The following is a 17,853-nucleotide window of genomic DNA, read 5'->3' as shown; positions in this document are numbered from 1 at the left end:
AGTTATACAAGTGTTCAGGTCTTCCGTTCATAGGGTTGCTGTGAGTCATCTACGACTCAATGGCACTTAATAACAACAACATGAGCATTAAAGGGGTTCATGATTGCTATGTTGTTATGTGCTGTCGGGTTGACTGTGACTCAGCAATCCTATGAATAATGGATCTAAACATTGCCATATCTTGTGCCAGCATCCTCACCATCTCCAATATACCATTGTTACAGTCACCATGTCAATCCTTTTTGTTGAGGGTTTTCCTTTTGTTAAGTTTCCCTTTGCAAGCATGTCCCTCTCCAAGGACTGGCCCCTCCTTACAATGTGCCCAAGTATGTGCGATGAAGTTTCATCATCTTTGCCTCCAGGAAGCATACTGGTCATGCTTTCTCTGTGGCAGACTTGTTTATTCTTCTGGCAGTCTGTGGGATATTTCAGTACTCTTGCTCAGTGCGACAACTCAAACGCTTCAGTAACTCTTCTGTTATCCTTAGCCATTGTCCAACTTTCAGATGCATAGGAAATATTTGGAAAGACTGTGGCTTGGATCACACTGACATCATTGCTTTTTAGCACTTTGGAGAGGTCTATGTCAACAGATTTTTCCAGTGCAACATGTCTTTTGAAAGAATATAGATTGTGGATCCAAGTAAGATGAAATCATTGACAATTTCATAATGTCAGTCTTTTCTCCATCTGTTAAAATGTTACCTATTGGTCCAGTGGTGAGGATTTTTCTTGATGTTGACATATAAGCCATATCAAAGGCTCCAGTCTTTGATCTTCTGCAGCAAGAGCTTCAAGTTGCTAATAGTGATTGCTGTCACCTATCTGTTAGTTGTTGTCCTGTGGCGGCTTGTGTTTTGTTCTGACACTGGAAGCTATGTCATAATACTTCAAATGCTAACAGGGTCACCCATGATGGACAGGTTTTAGTGGTGTTTCTAGACTTAAATAGACTAGGAAGAAAGCCCTGGTAATCTACTTATAGAAAATGACCCTTTGGGTCAAAAAAGAATATTGTCCCTTGAAGTCTAAAAAATACTACTGGAAAAAGAGCCCACTCAGTTGCAAAGTATTTACAGCGCACACTGTCTGCAGCAATCGATTGAAGAATACCAACAATGATAAAAATGGTGCAGGACTCAGCAGTTCTTTCTTCCGTTGTACATGGAAGTCATCTGTCAGTGGAGACTTAACAACAGTTGACAGCAGCTTTTCCTCTTAGTTCATACAAACATAAAGGTGTGGGATTGTGTGTGTTCAGCTGCCATCAGCCTTTGATATTAGACTGTGTTTCAGTTTATACTTGAGTAGTACAGATCTCCCAGAAGGATGTGACCCATATTTTTTCCCCCAGAACACACTTCCAAAATCATAGTACAGATTTGCACAGTCTTGCTGTTGGAATGCATAATGTACTCACAGCTGCTGTGTCAGACCATATACTCTTGCTTCTTGTTTTGCAGGACGCCTAAAGAAAACATTTGAAATTTAGTCACATAATGTGACATAGGGAGTTCAGTTGGTCTAGTGGTAAGAAACTGTGCTGCAATCCAGAAGGTGCACAGTTCAAATCCACCAAATAGTCCAACAGAGAAGGGTGGACGGTCTCCTCTGTGCAATTTACTGCCTTGAAAAGCTGCCATAGGGTCAGGGATGAGTTGGTTCTGACTTCAGTGGCACTCAAGAACTACAACAACGTGACATATAAAGGCTCTAGTAGCAGTAGGCTATGTTACCAGAGCTCCTTATGGTTATTATATATTTATATAAAAAATAAGTTAAAATCACAATCACAATAGACCTGTAATATTTTCTGTATGCGAAGAATTTTAAATTAAGAATCTAAAGATTCTTGAGTTTTGAGTTCTTTCCCCTCATCAATCTTGCAAGGTATTTGACTCTTCTTTGTAAAATAGGAATAACAGCTTCAGTCCAGCCTACAAATGCAGGTAAACTTGAGAATCAAACATACTGGGAAAACAGTTCGGCTCTATGTACAACAGCCCTAAACTCTGCTCTGTCCTGTGCTAATCGCACTGTCTCCGACACTCCCATCCCGATTATCCCAGTCACTGAATCAGTCCACCTCACAGAGGGCCTTCCCCTCCTGCGCCGCCCCTCCACCCTACCAAGCATGATGTCCTTCTCCAAGGACCGGTCTCTCCTCACAACATGTCCAAAGTATGTTAGAAGGAGCCTCAGAATCCTTGCCTCCAAGGAGCCACCCGGTTTAACCCTTTCCAGGACGAATCTGTTTGTTTTCCTAGCAGTCCATGGTATTCTCAATACTCTTCTCCAGCACCACAGCTCAAAGGCATCAATTCTCCTTCTATCCTCTTTGGTCATTGTCCAACTCTCTGATGCGTAACAAGTGATTGCGAATTGCTCCAGTGGTGAGAATCTTTGTCTTCTTGACATTGAGCCTTAATCCATATTGGAGGCTGCAGTCCTTGACCCTCTGCAGCAGGTGCTTCAGGTCCTCCTTAGTTTCAGCAAGCAGGGTTGTGTCATCTCCATAACGCAGATTGTTGATAAATTGTCCACCAATCTTGACCCCACATTTCTCCTTATAGAGCCCAGCCTCCCGGATAATTTGTTCTGCATATAGGTTGAAAAGGTGCATCCCTGGCATATGCCCTTCCCAATTTTGAACCGTGCAGTGTTCCCTTGCTCTGTTCTGACGACTGCCTCCTGGTCCAAGTATAGGTTTCGCATTAGCATGATCAAGTGTTCTGGGATTCCCATTCTTCTCAGAGTCAGCCGCAGTTTGTTATGATCCACACAGTCAAATGCCTTTGCATAGTCAATAAAACACAGATAGACATTCCTCTGGTATTCTCTGCTTTCAGCTAAGAGCCATCTAACATCAGCTACAATATCCCTGGTACCACGACCCCTTCTAAACCCAGCCTGGACTTCTGGTAGTTCTCTGCTGATGTGCTGTTCCAGTCGTTTTTGGATAATCTTCAGTAAAATCTTGCTTGCATGTGAAATCAGTGAGATTGTTCTATAGTTTCCACACTCAGTTGTGTCACCTTTCTTTGGAATGGGAACAAATATAGATTTCTTCCAGTCAGTTGGCCAAGTGGTTGTTCTCCAGATTTCTTGGCACAACTTGGTGAGCACATCCAGGGCAGTATCTGTTAGCTGAAATATGTCAATTGGTATACCATCTATTCCTGGAGCCTTATTTTTTGCCATTTCCTTCAAAGCATCCTGAACTACTTTCATCACCATAGGCTCTTGCTCATATGTTGTTTCATGAAATTCTTCTGTGTCTACCAATTCCTTTCGATACAGTGACTCAGTATATTCTTTCCATCTTCTTTTAATACTTCCTGGATCATTTAACATTCTGCCAAAAGCATCGTTAATTATAGCAACTCGAGGTTTGAATTTGTTCTTCAATTCCTTGAGCTTAAGAAATGCTGAGCGAGTTCAGCCCTTTTGATTTCCTGACTCCAACTCCTTGCATATTTCATTGTAATATTTTGCTTTAGCCATTGAAAACATAAAGGACCTTGAGACTCTTCCCTTGGGGGACAGCAAGGTCAATTGGCCTAACAGTCCACAAAGACAGTGGTCTACATCCCACTTGGGTGAGTAGGGACTGGAGTCCTAAAAGCTTGGGATTGGCCATCTTGTCGCGCATATTGGTCTCCCTGTTCCTAACAAAAAAGAAGAAGATAAAAACCCCACAAAAACAAATATTCCAATGGATTGATGGACTACAAAGACCTCAATAACCCATTACCCCGAGACTAGAAGGACTAGATGGTGCCCAGCTCCCTCTGCTGAGCACTCTTAACAGAGATCACAGTCTTGCTTGTATAGAGTGGGTAGAAAATATGAAACAAAACTTAAAGCCATAAAAAAGGCCAGGCTTACTGGCTGAATAAACTCAAACCCATTGCCATCGCATCAGAACTAACTCCTCACTGACCCTCCAAGAGGTTGTCATTAGGTGCAGTAAGTCACAGTGACCCTGTGAACCACAGATCTGAACTCTGTCCTGTCCTGTGCCATCCTCATCATCTCTGGTATACTTGAGCCCATAGGTGCAGTCCTTCTCGTTGAGGGTCTTTCTTCCTTCCTTTCGCTGACCCTCCACCTTTCCAAGGATGATGCCCCTTCCCATGGAATAACCTTTCCTAACGTCATGCACTGGGAAAATCTGCTATCAGGCATCTCTCCAGAGTACTGAGGAGCAACAGTGTCAGTCTAGAGACTAAGGTGTATCTGATCCAGGTCATGGTCTTCACAATTACTTGCTGTGCATCAGACAGTGACTAAGGATGACAGAAGAATTGATGCCTTTGAGTTGTGGTGCTGGAGAAGAGTATTGCACATACATTACCAAGAGAACAAACATGTCTGTCTTGGAGAGAATGAAACCGTGTTTCTCCGTGGAGGCAAGGATTTTGAAGCTGTCTCACCTACTTTGGGCAGATAACCAGGAGGGACCAGTCTTTGGAAAAGGACATTATGTTTGGCAGGGTGAAGGGACAGTACAGGAGAGGAAAACCATGCATGAGATAGAACTGGGGTAAAGGGGATAGATGTGTCAGAGTCAGTGATACTGGCTTAGGATAGGGCAGGCTTCAGAGCTGCTGTACTCTATGGTCACTATGGGAGGTAGACCACTTGATAGCACATAACAACATCATGCTCAAAGTTTATGAAACTAAGCCTCCAAGGATCCCTGCCTCCAAGGATCACTGGCTGTACTTTCTCTAAGACATATCTGTTTGTTCCTTTGGTGGTCTGTGGGATGTTCAGTACACTTCTTCAACACCACAACTCAAAGGCATTGAATCTTTTCCTGTCATCCTTATTTATTGTCCAACTCTCAGATGCTAGTTTTCAGACACTGTAAATGGCACAGAAGGAGATTGTCCATCTTTTTCTGGAGGAGCAGGTAGTGGATCCAAACTACTTGCCTTTGGGTTTGCAACAGGTCAGATCCCCAAGATTATGGCCCTCAGGCATGCTTTGAATCTGAAACGAAACTTACCCTGATAGCTCAACTCTCCACCAAATAATAGATAGTTCTATAGAGTTATTAACAATTTCATCTTGCTTAAATCTACAGCCAATACCCTAGGCACCAGTCAGGAAATCAAAAGACATATTGTATTGGGCATATCTACTGTCAAGAACCTCTCCAAGGTGCAGAGGAGCAGCAATATCAGTTCAAAGAGTAAGGTGCACCTGATCCAAGCTGTGGTCTTTTCAGTTCTTTTCTGTGCATCTGAAAGTTGGACAATGAATCAGGATGACAGAAGAATTGATGTCTTTGAGTTATGGTGGTGTAGAATAGTACTGAATATCCCATGAACTGCCAAAAGAACAAACAAATTTGTCTTCAAGAAAGTGCAGCCAAGGTGCATCTTAGAGGCAAGGAGGATGAAACTTCATCTCACAGACTTTGGACATGTTATTAAGAGGGACAAGTCATTGGAAAAGGATATCATGCTTGGAGAGTTGGACAGTTAGCATAAGAGGGGAAGACCCTCAATAAGATAAATGGACACAATGTCTATGGCAATGGGCTTAAGTGTATCAGGGCTTTGAGGATGGCACAGGATGGAGCAAGGTTTGGATCTGCTCTTCACAGGATTGATTTGAGTCATAGATGACTCAGCAGCAGCACTTAACAACAACAGCAACCTAAAATGAACAGTAAAACCAGGGAGGCATTCAGTCCTTAGAATAATCAACCATGTAGGAACTAAAGGGCAGTGTTTGTCCAGGAACAGAGCTCAGAAAAGGGAAGATGTAGGTTAGTAGAGTAAATGGAAATGAGAATTACAAAGAGCAAGAGGGAAGAGTGTGGTCAAATTGTAATTAATATCACAAAAAATATTTATGAAGAATTGAATGGAAAACCAGTTTGCATATAAACTTTCACTTAAACCACAGAAGAAAACTGAGTGGAGCACTCTGTTTTGACGCATGAGGTTGCTATAAGTTAGAATTGACTCAATCATAGCTCATGGATAATATGAATCACATTGTTTTTTGAGTTATTTGCCAACAAATCTTAATGTAGCACACAGACGTAATAGTTTTCAGTATAAACTTGTGAGTTGTAGGTACTTAATGGTTTAATTTTAACAGTAATCTTGTGTTATGTAGGTACCTTGTGTATGTTTGTGTGTAGAGGGTGTTGTTATGTGCCATAAAGTTGGCACCAACTCATAGCTGACCTTCCAGTGGGTATTTAGATTCTGTAAATCTCAGGGGAGGAGATCACCCATCACTCTTCTGCAGAGTAGCTGATGGATTTGAATCAAGTGCCTTTGAGTTGACAGTGCAACTCCTTACTCACTTAGGCCACTCCTATTTTACAGATAAGGTACCGTGTTAGTTTTGCCTATGAGGAAGCAAATACCAAGTTGGGATTAGATGTGCAAGAGATACCATGAGAGGTGTAGGAGAGGTAGGAAGCATCTTTAGACCATAATACAGCTGTGATACCTAGAAGGAGATGGGATAAGGCAGAGAACAGGGGAGGAGGGGCAGACATACTCAAAGGAGAGAAGAAGGAGGGAGGACAGGGATGGAAGCACCTTGACTGTAGTACAGGTGAAAGAACAGTCAGGCTGGGAAGCCCAAGAAAAGTCCAGGCACCAGAATCATACACTGGATTCTTCCAGCTTTATCGTCCTCTTGCACAGAAAGCATGACACCAATTATGGTAGATATAGACGGGCCATAGCTTTGAATATCATCCAGTGATGCCCAGAGGCCAGGACTTGCCACAGCCAGAGCAACTCACTGATGGTCATACTGCTGCAGCATGACTCACAGAGCTGAGGTGTACCTTGGGAACCTGGAGCACTACTTTTCCCCACTGCTCTCAGTCAGTGTCCCAGTTGCACAGCTGCCTGAGGCTCTCACCGTTGCTGCTGCTTTCTTACCCCCACCCCCTTAAAAGTGTTCCTACTGAATTGATTCCAGCTCATAGCAGCGCCAGGTATATCAGAGCATAATAGTGCTTAATAGTGTTTTCAAGGCTGTGACGTTTTAGAAATTGATCACTAGGTCTTTATTTCGAGGCCTGTCTATATGAACTTGAACCTCCAGCTTTTTAGTTAACAGCCAAATACTAGCACCGACCAGGAATTCTAGCTCTACAGTGCTGCTGTTGTTAAATGCCATTGAGTCAAGTAAAACTCATAGCGACCCTATCAAGAGGAGATCAGGACCCTGTCCCATCCTGTGCCATCTTCACAACCTCTGCTGTACTTGAGCCCATTGCCACAGTCACTGTGTCAATCCATCTGGCTGCAGGGATTTAAAATAGGGAAACTAATTAAATGAAAGTGTTTATTTGAACATTTGAAAATCATACTGTTGTCTGTTTGAAAGAAGGTATAATTCCCTTTGATAAAAATCATCCTTAAAATGAATGATATTTTTGAAGTATTTTTCTTTCCTTAATTCCCCCTAAGCCTTTATTGAAACTATTTTTATGTTAAAACTATATATAGCATGCCTTACAATCATGAATTCATCTGGGTGACTATACAAAGTTATTGTTTTATTTCTTTCTCATAGACACACACTTAAGAACTGTCTTTTGGTTCCAGAATCCTGTCACTGTAACTTTGATGCTTTTACGAACCATGGTACTTTGATCACTGATTCCTTTACTTTTAACTAGTCTTTTAGAATTACACACAATTTCCTCATTTATTCAAGTTTATTTTTCTGGCTCTCCAAACATCCCTTCTCTAAAAGTACAGGGACCTGGGTCATATCCAGTCTCCTTCTTCTTTAAAACTCTTTATACTGCCTTCCTGGTATGTTTGTTAAACATCGCACAGTTTCCTTTGTTTCCCATAATTGAGGAGCATTCTATTCAGTAACCAAATGTTCAAAAGATAATCCACAGGAAGATATTCGAATGGCAAACAGACACATAAAGAAATGCTCAAAATCACTAACAATAAGAGAGATGCAAATCAAAACCACAATGAGGTACCATCTCACTCCAGATGCAGGCACAGTTTAACAGGGCAGCAAGTAATAAATACTGGAGAGGATGTGGCAAGAAAGGAATTCTTAGATATTGTTGGTAGGATTGTAAAATGGTACAACCATTCATTCTGGAAGGCAGTTTAGCACTTCCTCAAAAAGCTGAACAAATTCCCTATGACCCAGCTATTCAACTACTTGGTATGTTGTTGTTATGTGCTGTCGAGTCGCTTGCGACTCATAGTGACCCTATGTATAACAGCCCTAAACTCTGCTCTGTCCTGTGCCAGTTGCCCCAGTCACTGAATCCATCCACCTCATAGAGAGCCTTCCCCTCCTGCGCTGTCTCTCCACCCTACCAAACATGATGTCCTTCTCCAAGGACCGGTCTCTCCTTACAACATATCCAAAATATGTTAGATGGAGCCTCAGAATCCTTACCTCCGAGGAGCCACCTTGGTATATACCCTGAGAAAATGAGAACTGATGCACAAATGGAGATTTGTACACACATATTCATAGCAGCATTATTCACCATCGCAAGAACATGGAAACAGCCCAAATGTCCAACCACAAACAAGTGGATTGAGAAATTATGGTACAGTCACACAAAGGAATCCTATGCAGTACATAGGAGCAATGATTTTGTAAATTATTACCTATATTTGGAGAGACAGAAGAGCATTATGCTGAGTGAACTAACTCAGTCCCACAAGGACAAATATTGTATAAAACCATAAATGTAGAATGAGTATAAGGATCCAAGTGGGAGAAGAGGGTGGAAGCAGAGGGAAGAGGATGTGCAGGGGGAGGGAGGATTGATTAATTATGATGCTGTACAATTTGATGAGTCAGGGGGTGAGGGAAATTGGGAGAATCTGTTCTTGAGATCAATGTATTTGAAGTTTGTAAATGGACTAATAAAAAAAATATTTTTAAAAGATATCTACAGAGAGCTCTACTCAGAGGACATACAAATCGTCAACAGACTCCAGGAAAAAAGTTTCATCCCTATCTGTAAAGGAAAATATAAGCAGTTCCAAATTACCACCTGGTGGCAAACACACTTCCACGAGTCAGTATGAAACAGAAGAGAACTACCCCATGGGGTGTCCAAGGCTCTAATCTTTACAGAAACAGTTTGCCACATCTTTCTCCCTCAAAGTGGCTCATAGGTTCAAACCACCAGTCTCTCTGTTGGCACCTGAGTGCTTTAACCATGGTGCCACCAGTGTTCCTTACTGCCGAGCAGCACTAACTAACTAAAATTTATTTTTAAATAAATAAAATTTATATAAATCAGTGGCATCAGGGCTCTGAGCAAATATTAAAACAGTAATGACACTGAAGATGGGTATGATCAGATTTGTTAGCCTATACACAGCAGGTCTGTCCTGGAGAAAGTGAAACAAGTGTACTCCTGGAACCCAAGGATGGTGAAACTTGGTCTCACATACTTTGGGCATGTTGTTAAGAGGGAGCCGCTCTTTGAAGAGGAACATGCTTGGAAAGGGACTTTGTAAGAGATAAAGGCCCTCAACAAGATGGATTGGCACAGTGACTGTTAACAGTGGGCTCAAGTATGTCAGAGATGGTGAGGATGACATGAGATAGAGCAGGGTTCAGATGTTCACACAGCTGCTGTGAGTTGTGCTTGACTAGAGGGCACATGACAAAAACAACATTCATGATGAGAGTCATGAAAGGACCTTTTAACATAAAAATGTAATTTTGTAATCCCAGAGGTATGGGGTTTGAATCCACCAGTTGCTTTGCCTGAAAAGGAGGGACAGTCTCCTCCTGTACCAGTCAGATCTGATTTAATGGTGTACACACACACACACACACACACACACACACACAAAATTTAAAAACCTTAAAAAATTAATTTTGGAGGGTGGGAGCAGAATGGTGAGGCTAGACAAAGGGTGTTAATCATAGGGTTGCACAATTTGATGGGTGGGGGTATGTGAAGGAAATGGGAAAGATCTTGTGTGAAAAACAATGTATTTGAACTTTGTAAATAAATCAGTATAAAATTAAAAAATGTAACTTTAGCAGTTTGAGGAATGAATTTTAAAGATGAGAGCAAAAAAAGATAAATATATAACATAGCTAAAATCTGAAAATAATTTCCATTTCCAGTTGCTGAAAAAGTATATTACCACCAAATTAATAATATGTTGAAGAATGATTAACGTTGGTGTTTGAAATAATAAATGTGGGCAATTACAGAAGTATGGAAGGTCTCTATTGGTACATTATTTGTTGGGCAGCTAACAAAAAAGTTGGAATCCATGTGTTGCTATGTGGATGGGGAAAAAATGTTTTCTCATAAAAGTTTGCAACCTCAGATACCAGTTGGAAGGTTTTCCATGAATTGGGAAAAACTCCATGGCAATGGGTTTAGGTTAGTTCCAGTAACATAATGGTTAAGCACAAAGCTGCTAACTGAAAGGTCATCCAAACTCTGAAGGAGAAGAGACCTGGTGATCTTGATGGTATGAAGAATGCAGTCTAGAGCACCCTGTGGGGCTGTTCTATTCTGCAAGGTCGATAAGAGTTGAAGGCACTCAAGAGACACAGTAACAATAGTAGAAATATGGAAATGTTTATATGAAAAATAGTGAATCAGAAGCTTGTCTGTTTGATACGAGGTTACTTGTATAATATACAACTCCTTGGGAACATGAGAATGGGAATCCCTAAAAGTAAAGTAGAGGACTTCTGTTGTAATCAGGAGTATGAGTTTGTTCCTGTTTGCTAGCAGTGTAACATTGTTTCCTGAACAAGAGTGTCTTCTCCTTCCCTTTGGGAGGGAGGGGGTGATTGACTTGTGCCTCTGTCTCTAGCAGCTTCACAGTACCAGCTGGCTCTGGAGAAATCCTTTTTCTGCAGGATCCGGTATGTATCTGGATTTGTGGTAGCCTGAAATGGTGGATTAAGCTCTAATTTTACTTGGGAATTTTATGTTTTATTATGTTTGAAACTAAATTCAGTAGCTGATAACAGGAAATATGACTGAGATCTTACCACGAAGTTTGTGTTTTGGTTGAAGATATGTACAACCAAAACCCAAAATTCAATGTCATTAGCTCCCTCCCCCTCAAAGGACAACCAAAGGATGAGAAGTGTGCCACAGGAAACAGGGACCAAATCTGCACCAGCAGAGAAGACTGCCACTGGGAAGTTCAAATGGAGGAAACATTTTAAGTGTGCAGCTTAACAAAAGCATCATAAACATAAGGAACTGTCAACAACCTACTCAGACACAACAGAAACTGCCCCACACATCCTGGGAAGAAATTGACAGAATGTCAAGGAATCAGCAGACAGTTTCAAACATAATTAAAAAGCACAACAAGCCTGCCTCCTACTAAAAAAGCAAATCAAATTGCACACCCAATGAATACCCCAGAGACAGAGAGGCAGAAGAAATATAATGATGGGGAATTAAATGAACAGCTGCTGAAGAAGTTATAAATCATGTAAGAAAGGATTGGAACTAAAAAGAAATTGAGTACCCCAGCAGTAGGGAGCCAGAAGAAATATATCAAAGTGGAGTTCTAGGAACAGCTGTTGAAAAAGTTACAAATTATGTAAGAATTAATAAATAAAAAGGTACAAAAATTTAGAAAATCATCATAAGGCAGAGAAGGTACAACCAACAAAGAAATGTAAGTAACAGAAATGTGTGAAAATGTGATCCAGAATATCAAGACTGAAAGGGCAGAAAGGCACTGACTTTGGAGGGTGGAAGAGTGTAGAAAAGATCCCAAAGCTGCTCTCTGAATATATGTCTAAAAAGATGAAATTTGTGGCTTTATTCCAATCAGTTGGCCAAATGGTTATCCTATAGATTTCTTAGCATGGCATTTCTTGACCTGAAGGAACTGAAGAACAAAATCAAGTCTTGAGTTGCAATACTTAAGGATGGTTTCTGTAGAATATTAAATGATCCAGGAACCATGAAAAGAAAATGGAAGGAGTATTCAGAGTCACTGTACCAAAAGGAGTTGGCTGACACAGAATTTCATGAAACAACATATCAGCAAGACTGTGGTGATGAAGGAAAAAGCTCGAGCTGCTCTGAAAGAATTGGCAAACAACAAGGCTCCAGGAATTGATGGCATATCAATTGACATATTTCAACAAACAGACACTGCCCTGGATACACTCACTCAGTATGCCAATAAATCTGGAGGACAATCACCTGGTCAACTGACTGGATGAGATCCAATGATAACTTACTAGAAAGGGGGGAAAAAGAGGAGAAGAAAGGAAAATGAGGGGAACATTAGAATCACATAGGGTAACATCAAATGTAATAACATACATGATGGGAGTTCCAGAACAGGAGGAAAGGAGGAAAAGCACTGAAAAAATTGTGGACGAGGTACTAGGAGATGAAAACTTGCCAGGTATCACGAAACATGAGGAAATTCACATTCAAGAAGCTCAGCAAATTCCAAACTGACTAAACTTCCAAAGAAAAACATGAAGACATATTTTAGTAAAATTCTCCAAAATCAGAGATAAGGATAGACTATTAAAAGCGGTGTAAGAGAAACAATAGAGTCACCTATAAAAGAAGAACCAATTAGGTTTAGCTCCCAATTCTCAACAGAAACCATGCAAGCAGAAAGGATTTGCAGAAAAGCAGGAACTTAAGGAATTAATAAAAATAAGACCAACTAAAGAAATAGTGAGGGAAGTCCTTCACACTGAGATAGGGAAGGAAAATGGATGGACAAAGTAACCAGAAATAACTTAAAAGAAACATAATATAGTGGCCTGTCAAAGACTGAATACTGTGTAGCACGCAGGAGCAACCACTTTGAAAAAAAGACTTGAAACATTTTGAAAAATGCTATGTAACACAGGAGAGGATGGAGAGCATTATGATGAGTGAACTAACTAAGGCCCATAAGAACAAATACTATATAACACTGTCAGTGTAAAAACAAAAGGATAACCGGTAAGATGTGCGTGGATATCCAAAGAAGAAAAGAAGGAGGTGGGGGTGGAGAGGAGGGAATCATGGGGTTGCAGAGTTTAGTTAATGAAGGAAGGGATGAATAAAACCCCAAACAATGTGCAGGAATGAAACACAAGTTAAATATATTATTGTATGTAAGTTTAAAAATGTAAAAAAAACCCAAAGGTTGGAAAAGGTAGGCGTGGCAGTACTAATCTCTGACAAAATAGACTTCAGTATGAAAATCACCATAAAAGATAAGGGCACTGTAAGCTTTGCACAGTGATGGTATCATAGTCATTGAGGTCAATCTGAGGCATGAGTATCGCTAATTGAAAAGATATTACTACTATAAAGATTAAAGGCACAATAGATCAAGAAGACATAACCTTGATCAACATTTGTCCACCAAATGATGTTGTTGTTGTTGTTGTTGTTATGTACCATTGAGTCGTTTACAACTCATAGTGACCCTATGTACAACAGCCCTAAACCCTGCTCCATCCTGCGCCAATCTCATTGCCTCTGACACACCCATCCCGATTACCCCAGGCACTGAATCAATCCACCTCATAGAGGGTCTTCCCCTCCTGTGCTGTCCCTCCACTCTACCCAGCGTGATGTCCCTCTCTAAAGACCTGTCTCTCCTTACAACATGTCCAAAGTATGTCAGGCGAAGCCCCAGAATCCTTGCCTCCAAGGAGCAGCCTGGTTTAACCCTCTCTAGGCTGAATCTATTTGTTTCCTTGGCAGTCCATGGTACATTCAATACTCTTCTCCAGCACCACAGCTCAAAGGCGTCAATTCTTCTATCCTCCCTAGTCATCTAGTCATTGTCCAACTCTCTGATGCATAACAAGTGATTGCAAAAACCATCGCCTGTATCAGGCGCACCTTAGTCTCCAGAGAGACACCGTTGCTCTTGAGTACTTTAGAGAGGTCCATCTGAATATGTTTTTTTATTTCCTGGCTACTGGTGCCAAGAGTGTTGACCGTGGAGCCGAGCAAACTGAAGCTGTGAACAATCTCAATCTCTTCACCATCCATCCTGATGCTACCGATTAGTCCAGTGATGAGAATTTTTGTCTTCTTAACATTGAGCCTCAGTCCATATTGAAGGCTGCAGTCCTTGACTCTCTGCAGTAAGTGCATGAGGTCTTCCTCAGTTTCAGTGAGCAGGGTTGTGTCATCTGCATAACTCAGATTGTTGATAGATCGTCCACCAATCCTAACGCCACACTTCTCCTCATAGAGCCCAGCCTCTTGGATAATCTGCTCTGCATACAGGTTGAAAAGGTATGGAGACAGGACACATCCCTGGCATACACCCTTCCCAATTTTTAACCAGGCAGTGTTGCCCTGCTCTGTTCTGATGACTGCCTCTTGGTCCAAGTATAGGTTTCGCATTAGCACGATTAAATGTTCTGGGATTCCCATTCTTCTCAGAGTCAGATGATCATATGATCATTATTCTGGAGACGAAAAGGTGAGGAAAAATGGGGTTGCTTTCACAGTCAAAAAAGACATTTCTAGGTCCATCTTGAAGTACAACATTGTGAGTGATAGGATTATATCCATACGCTTACAAGGAAGTCCAGTGAACACTACTATCATCCAGATATATGCACCAGCAACCAGAGCCAAAGAAGAAGAAATAGATGATTTCTACCAACTCTTACAGGCAGCGATAGATTGAACATGCAATCAAGATGCATTGATAATAATGGGCCACCAAATGATAGACCTGCAAAATATATAATAACAGTAGTTAACAGTTGAAGAAAGAAATAGCACCACAGTAGGAGGATATTTTAACACATCACTTTCAACAAAAGGCAAGTCAACTCGGAAAAAACTCAACAAAGATGCAGAAGAACTAAGCTATACAGTTAGCCACCTTGACCTTGTAGACATATTCAGGGTACTTCACCCAAGTAAAACTCAATTTGTTTTCTTCTGGAGTGCAACTGATCATATATTAGGACACAACGCAAGCTTCAACAAATTTAAAAAACATTGGAATAATGCGACATATCTTCTCTAACCACAATGCCATATAGCTAGAAATTAACAATAAGATGATAAAAGATAAAAAATCACCCACGTGGAAGTTAAATAATACCTTGCCTGAGCACTCTTGGATTGTAAAATAAAAAGTGAAATTAAAAAGTTTCTCAAAACAAATGAAAAGACAACCTTTCAAAATCTCTGGGATAATCCATCTACCTGTGGTCAATAGGTATTTGATAAAGAATCAAAACCTATTAAATGGGAAAATTACACCTCTTGAACAAACAGTGCTGGGAAAGTGGAGCAACTTGCATAAAACTGGAACAGGATCAGCATCTCACATCATATGCATAATCAACTTGATATAGATCAGAGACCTAAGGTGTAAAGCCAAAACTCATAAGAATACTAAGAGACAAAAGTTTAGAAGCCCTAGCCTGAAGCATAAATAGTCTTGCACAGATATCCAGAAATGCATAACTGGGAGAGAATAAATTCAACAAATGAGACCTTCTAAAAATTAAGTCCCTCAGCAAGCAAGAAATGTTGAAGAGGATGTGGAGAGATTAGAATTCTCATAGACTCTTGGTGGGACTGTAAAATAGTACAACCACTCTGAAAGTTAATTTGATGTTTTCTCAAAAAGCCAAGCATAGACATTCCATATGACCTAGCTATTTCATTGCTAAGAATATGCCCTGAGGAAAATAGAACCAAGACACAAATGGAGATGTATACACTGATGTTCATTACAGCATTGTATACAATAGCAAAAAAATGGAAACAGCCAAAATGTCCATCAACAAATGAATGGATTAAGAATTTTGGTACATTCACCTGATAGGAAACTATGCAGCACGCAGAAGCTGAGTTATATTTTGAAAAATATAACATAGGAGAATATGAAGAGCATTAAGCTGAGTGTTCCATCTCATAAGGACAAATATTGCATAAGACTTATTGTAAAAATAGAAGGATTGCTAATAAGAGGTGTACCAAAGTCCAAAAGGGGCAGGGGAGGGTGGAGGATGGCTGAGGGTAAAGAGGAGGGAACTCTCGAGATTGCAGACCTTGGTATGCAGAGTGAGGAGGTGAAGGAGTTAGGAAAGATCCAGTGGGGACCTGAAAAAGAGGGGTAATGTTGAGCATGGATCAATGGTGATTGATTTTATAAAACACAATGTATGTGAATAATAATGTGAAACACAGTGTGAATGGAGGAATGCACGAATCACAATATATATATATAAGTGAATATATATAGTGTATATGACTTTTGTAGGCCAACAAATATAAAACAAAATGTAAAAAAATTAAGTCCCTAGGTGCATTAAAACTTTTTCTTAAAAGGGTGAAAAGAAGACCTAGAGATAGGGAAACACATTTGGCAATGACTTCTCAGACAAAGGTCTCATAAGGAAATGTTACAGACTACTACAGGGTATCCAGAAGAAGAGACTGATAACCCAAAACCAAAATGGACAAAAGAAATGAAAGGACTTTTCACAAAGGAAGACATTCAGATGCTCAGCCAACACATGGAAAAAAAATGCACTGAAATGAAAAAAAAAAAATCTCTGGCAATCAGATGCAAATCAAAACAATGAGAGACTATCTCACCACAGTTACAACAGCAAAGTTTAACAGGACAGCAAGCAAAAAATGTTGAAAAAGATGCAGAGAGATTAGAACTCTCAGGCATTGCTGGTGAGATTGTAAAATGGTATAGCCACTCTGGAGGGAAGATTTGCATTTCCTCAAAAAGCTGAACATGGAGATCTTATATAACCCAGCTATTCCACTGCTAGGAATATACACCAAGGATATTAAAACTGAGACACAAACGGATATATGTACTGCTATGTTCATAGCAGCATTATTCACTATAGCAAGAAAACGAAAACAGCCCAGATGGTCATCAACAAACAAATGCATTGAGATTTGTGGTACATTCACACAATGGAATATTATGTAGCACTAAGGAATAATGATTTAATAAAATGCTGTCTAACATAGGAGAGTCTAGAGAGCATTGTGCTGAGTGAACCAACTATCTCATAAAGACAAATACTGCATAAGAACATTATTGTCAAAATAGAAGGATAACTAGTAAGATATACGTAAATGTTCAAAAGGGGAAAATACAGGAAAAAAGGGAAATACAGACATCATTAGGGTAGCAGAATTTAGTGGGCAGATGGAATGGCCCTCAAGGAAAAAAGTAAAAAGCAATAATAAGGGTTCAATTGGGACTTGAGGAAATGGGATAAAAATAGGCATCGATCATAGTAATTATATAAAATATAATGATGTGAATGACTGTAAAACAATATCAATGAAAGGCTGTATAAATCATGGTGTATATGAATGAAACAATATAAATGAATTATTGAGTGCAAACCAGTAAAAAATTTTTTTTTAAGGCTCATTATTTTAGGTTTATTATTTTGTTTTTCTGTCACAGTTGAAATTAAATTTTAAAATTTTAATGTTTGTGAGAAAGACTGAAATTGTTGACACATCATGAACTATAAGAAAATGAAGCTGACTTTTCATAGTCCTTGCTTTATTTTTATTTTTATTTTATTTTATTATTTTTGTGTGCATGTACTGTCAAATCAGATCTGACTGGTACAGGAGGAGATTGCCCCTCCTTCCCCGGCAGAGCTCTCCTTCCCCGGCAGAGCCATAGTCCTTGCTTTAGAGTAGGGTTGCTGGTGATGCTTTTATCTTCTCAATTATCTGCAATTGTCTTACTTTCAAAAGAAAAAGAAAATGTATTTTCAAATGACAATATGATTGTAATTAGTATTAAATCACTAACTAGGTATGCAGAGAAGAGCAAATTCTTGTCGTGGATTAGTCAGACACCATGGAATTTG

The 17,853-nt window shown here is 40.0% G+C and overlaps 1 protein-coding gene across 1 annotated transcript in view; it reads left to right on the top strand.

The window, feature by feature from the left end:
- PER3 (period circadian clock 3) overlaps positions 1 to 17,853 on the top strand; it is a 108,494-nt gene that overhangs the window by 9,485 nt on the left and 81,156 nt on the right. The window contains exon 5 of the mRNA XM_006885913.1: positions 10,836 to 10,887. Coding sequence (XP_006885975.1) covers positions 10,836 to 10,887 — 52 coding nt within the window. The remainder of the gene's footprint in view (positions 1 to 10,835; positions 10,888 to 17,853) is intronic.

Source organism: Elephantulus edwardii, unplaced genomic scaffold, assembly GCF_000299155.1.
Source record: "Elephantulus edwardii isolate Elephantulus edwardi_28Jun2011 unplaced genomic scaffold, EleEdw1.0 scaffold00045, whole genome shotgun sequence".
Taxonomy (NCBI): Eukaryota; Metazoa; Chordata; class Mammalia; order Macroscelidea; family Macroscelididae; genus Elephantulus; species Elephantulus edwardii.
The sequence above is the reverse complement of the archived record's forward strand: the minus strand, read 5'-3'. Positions and strand labels throughout refer to the sequence as shown.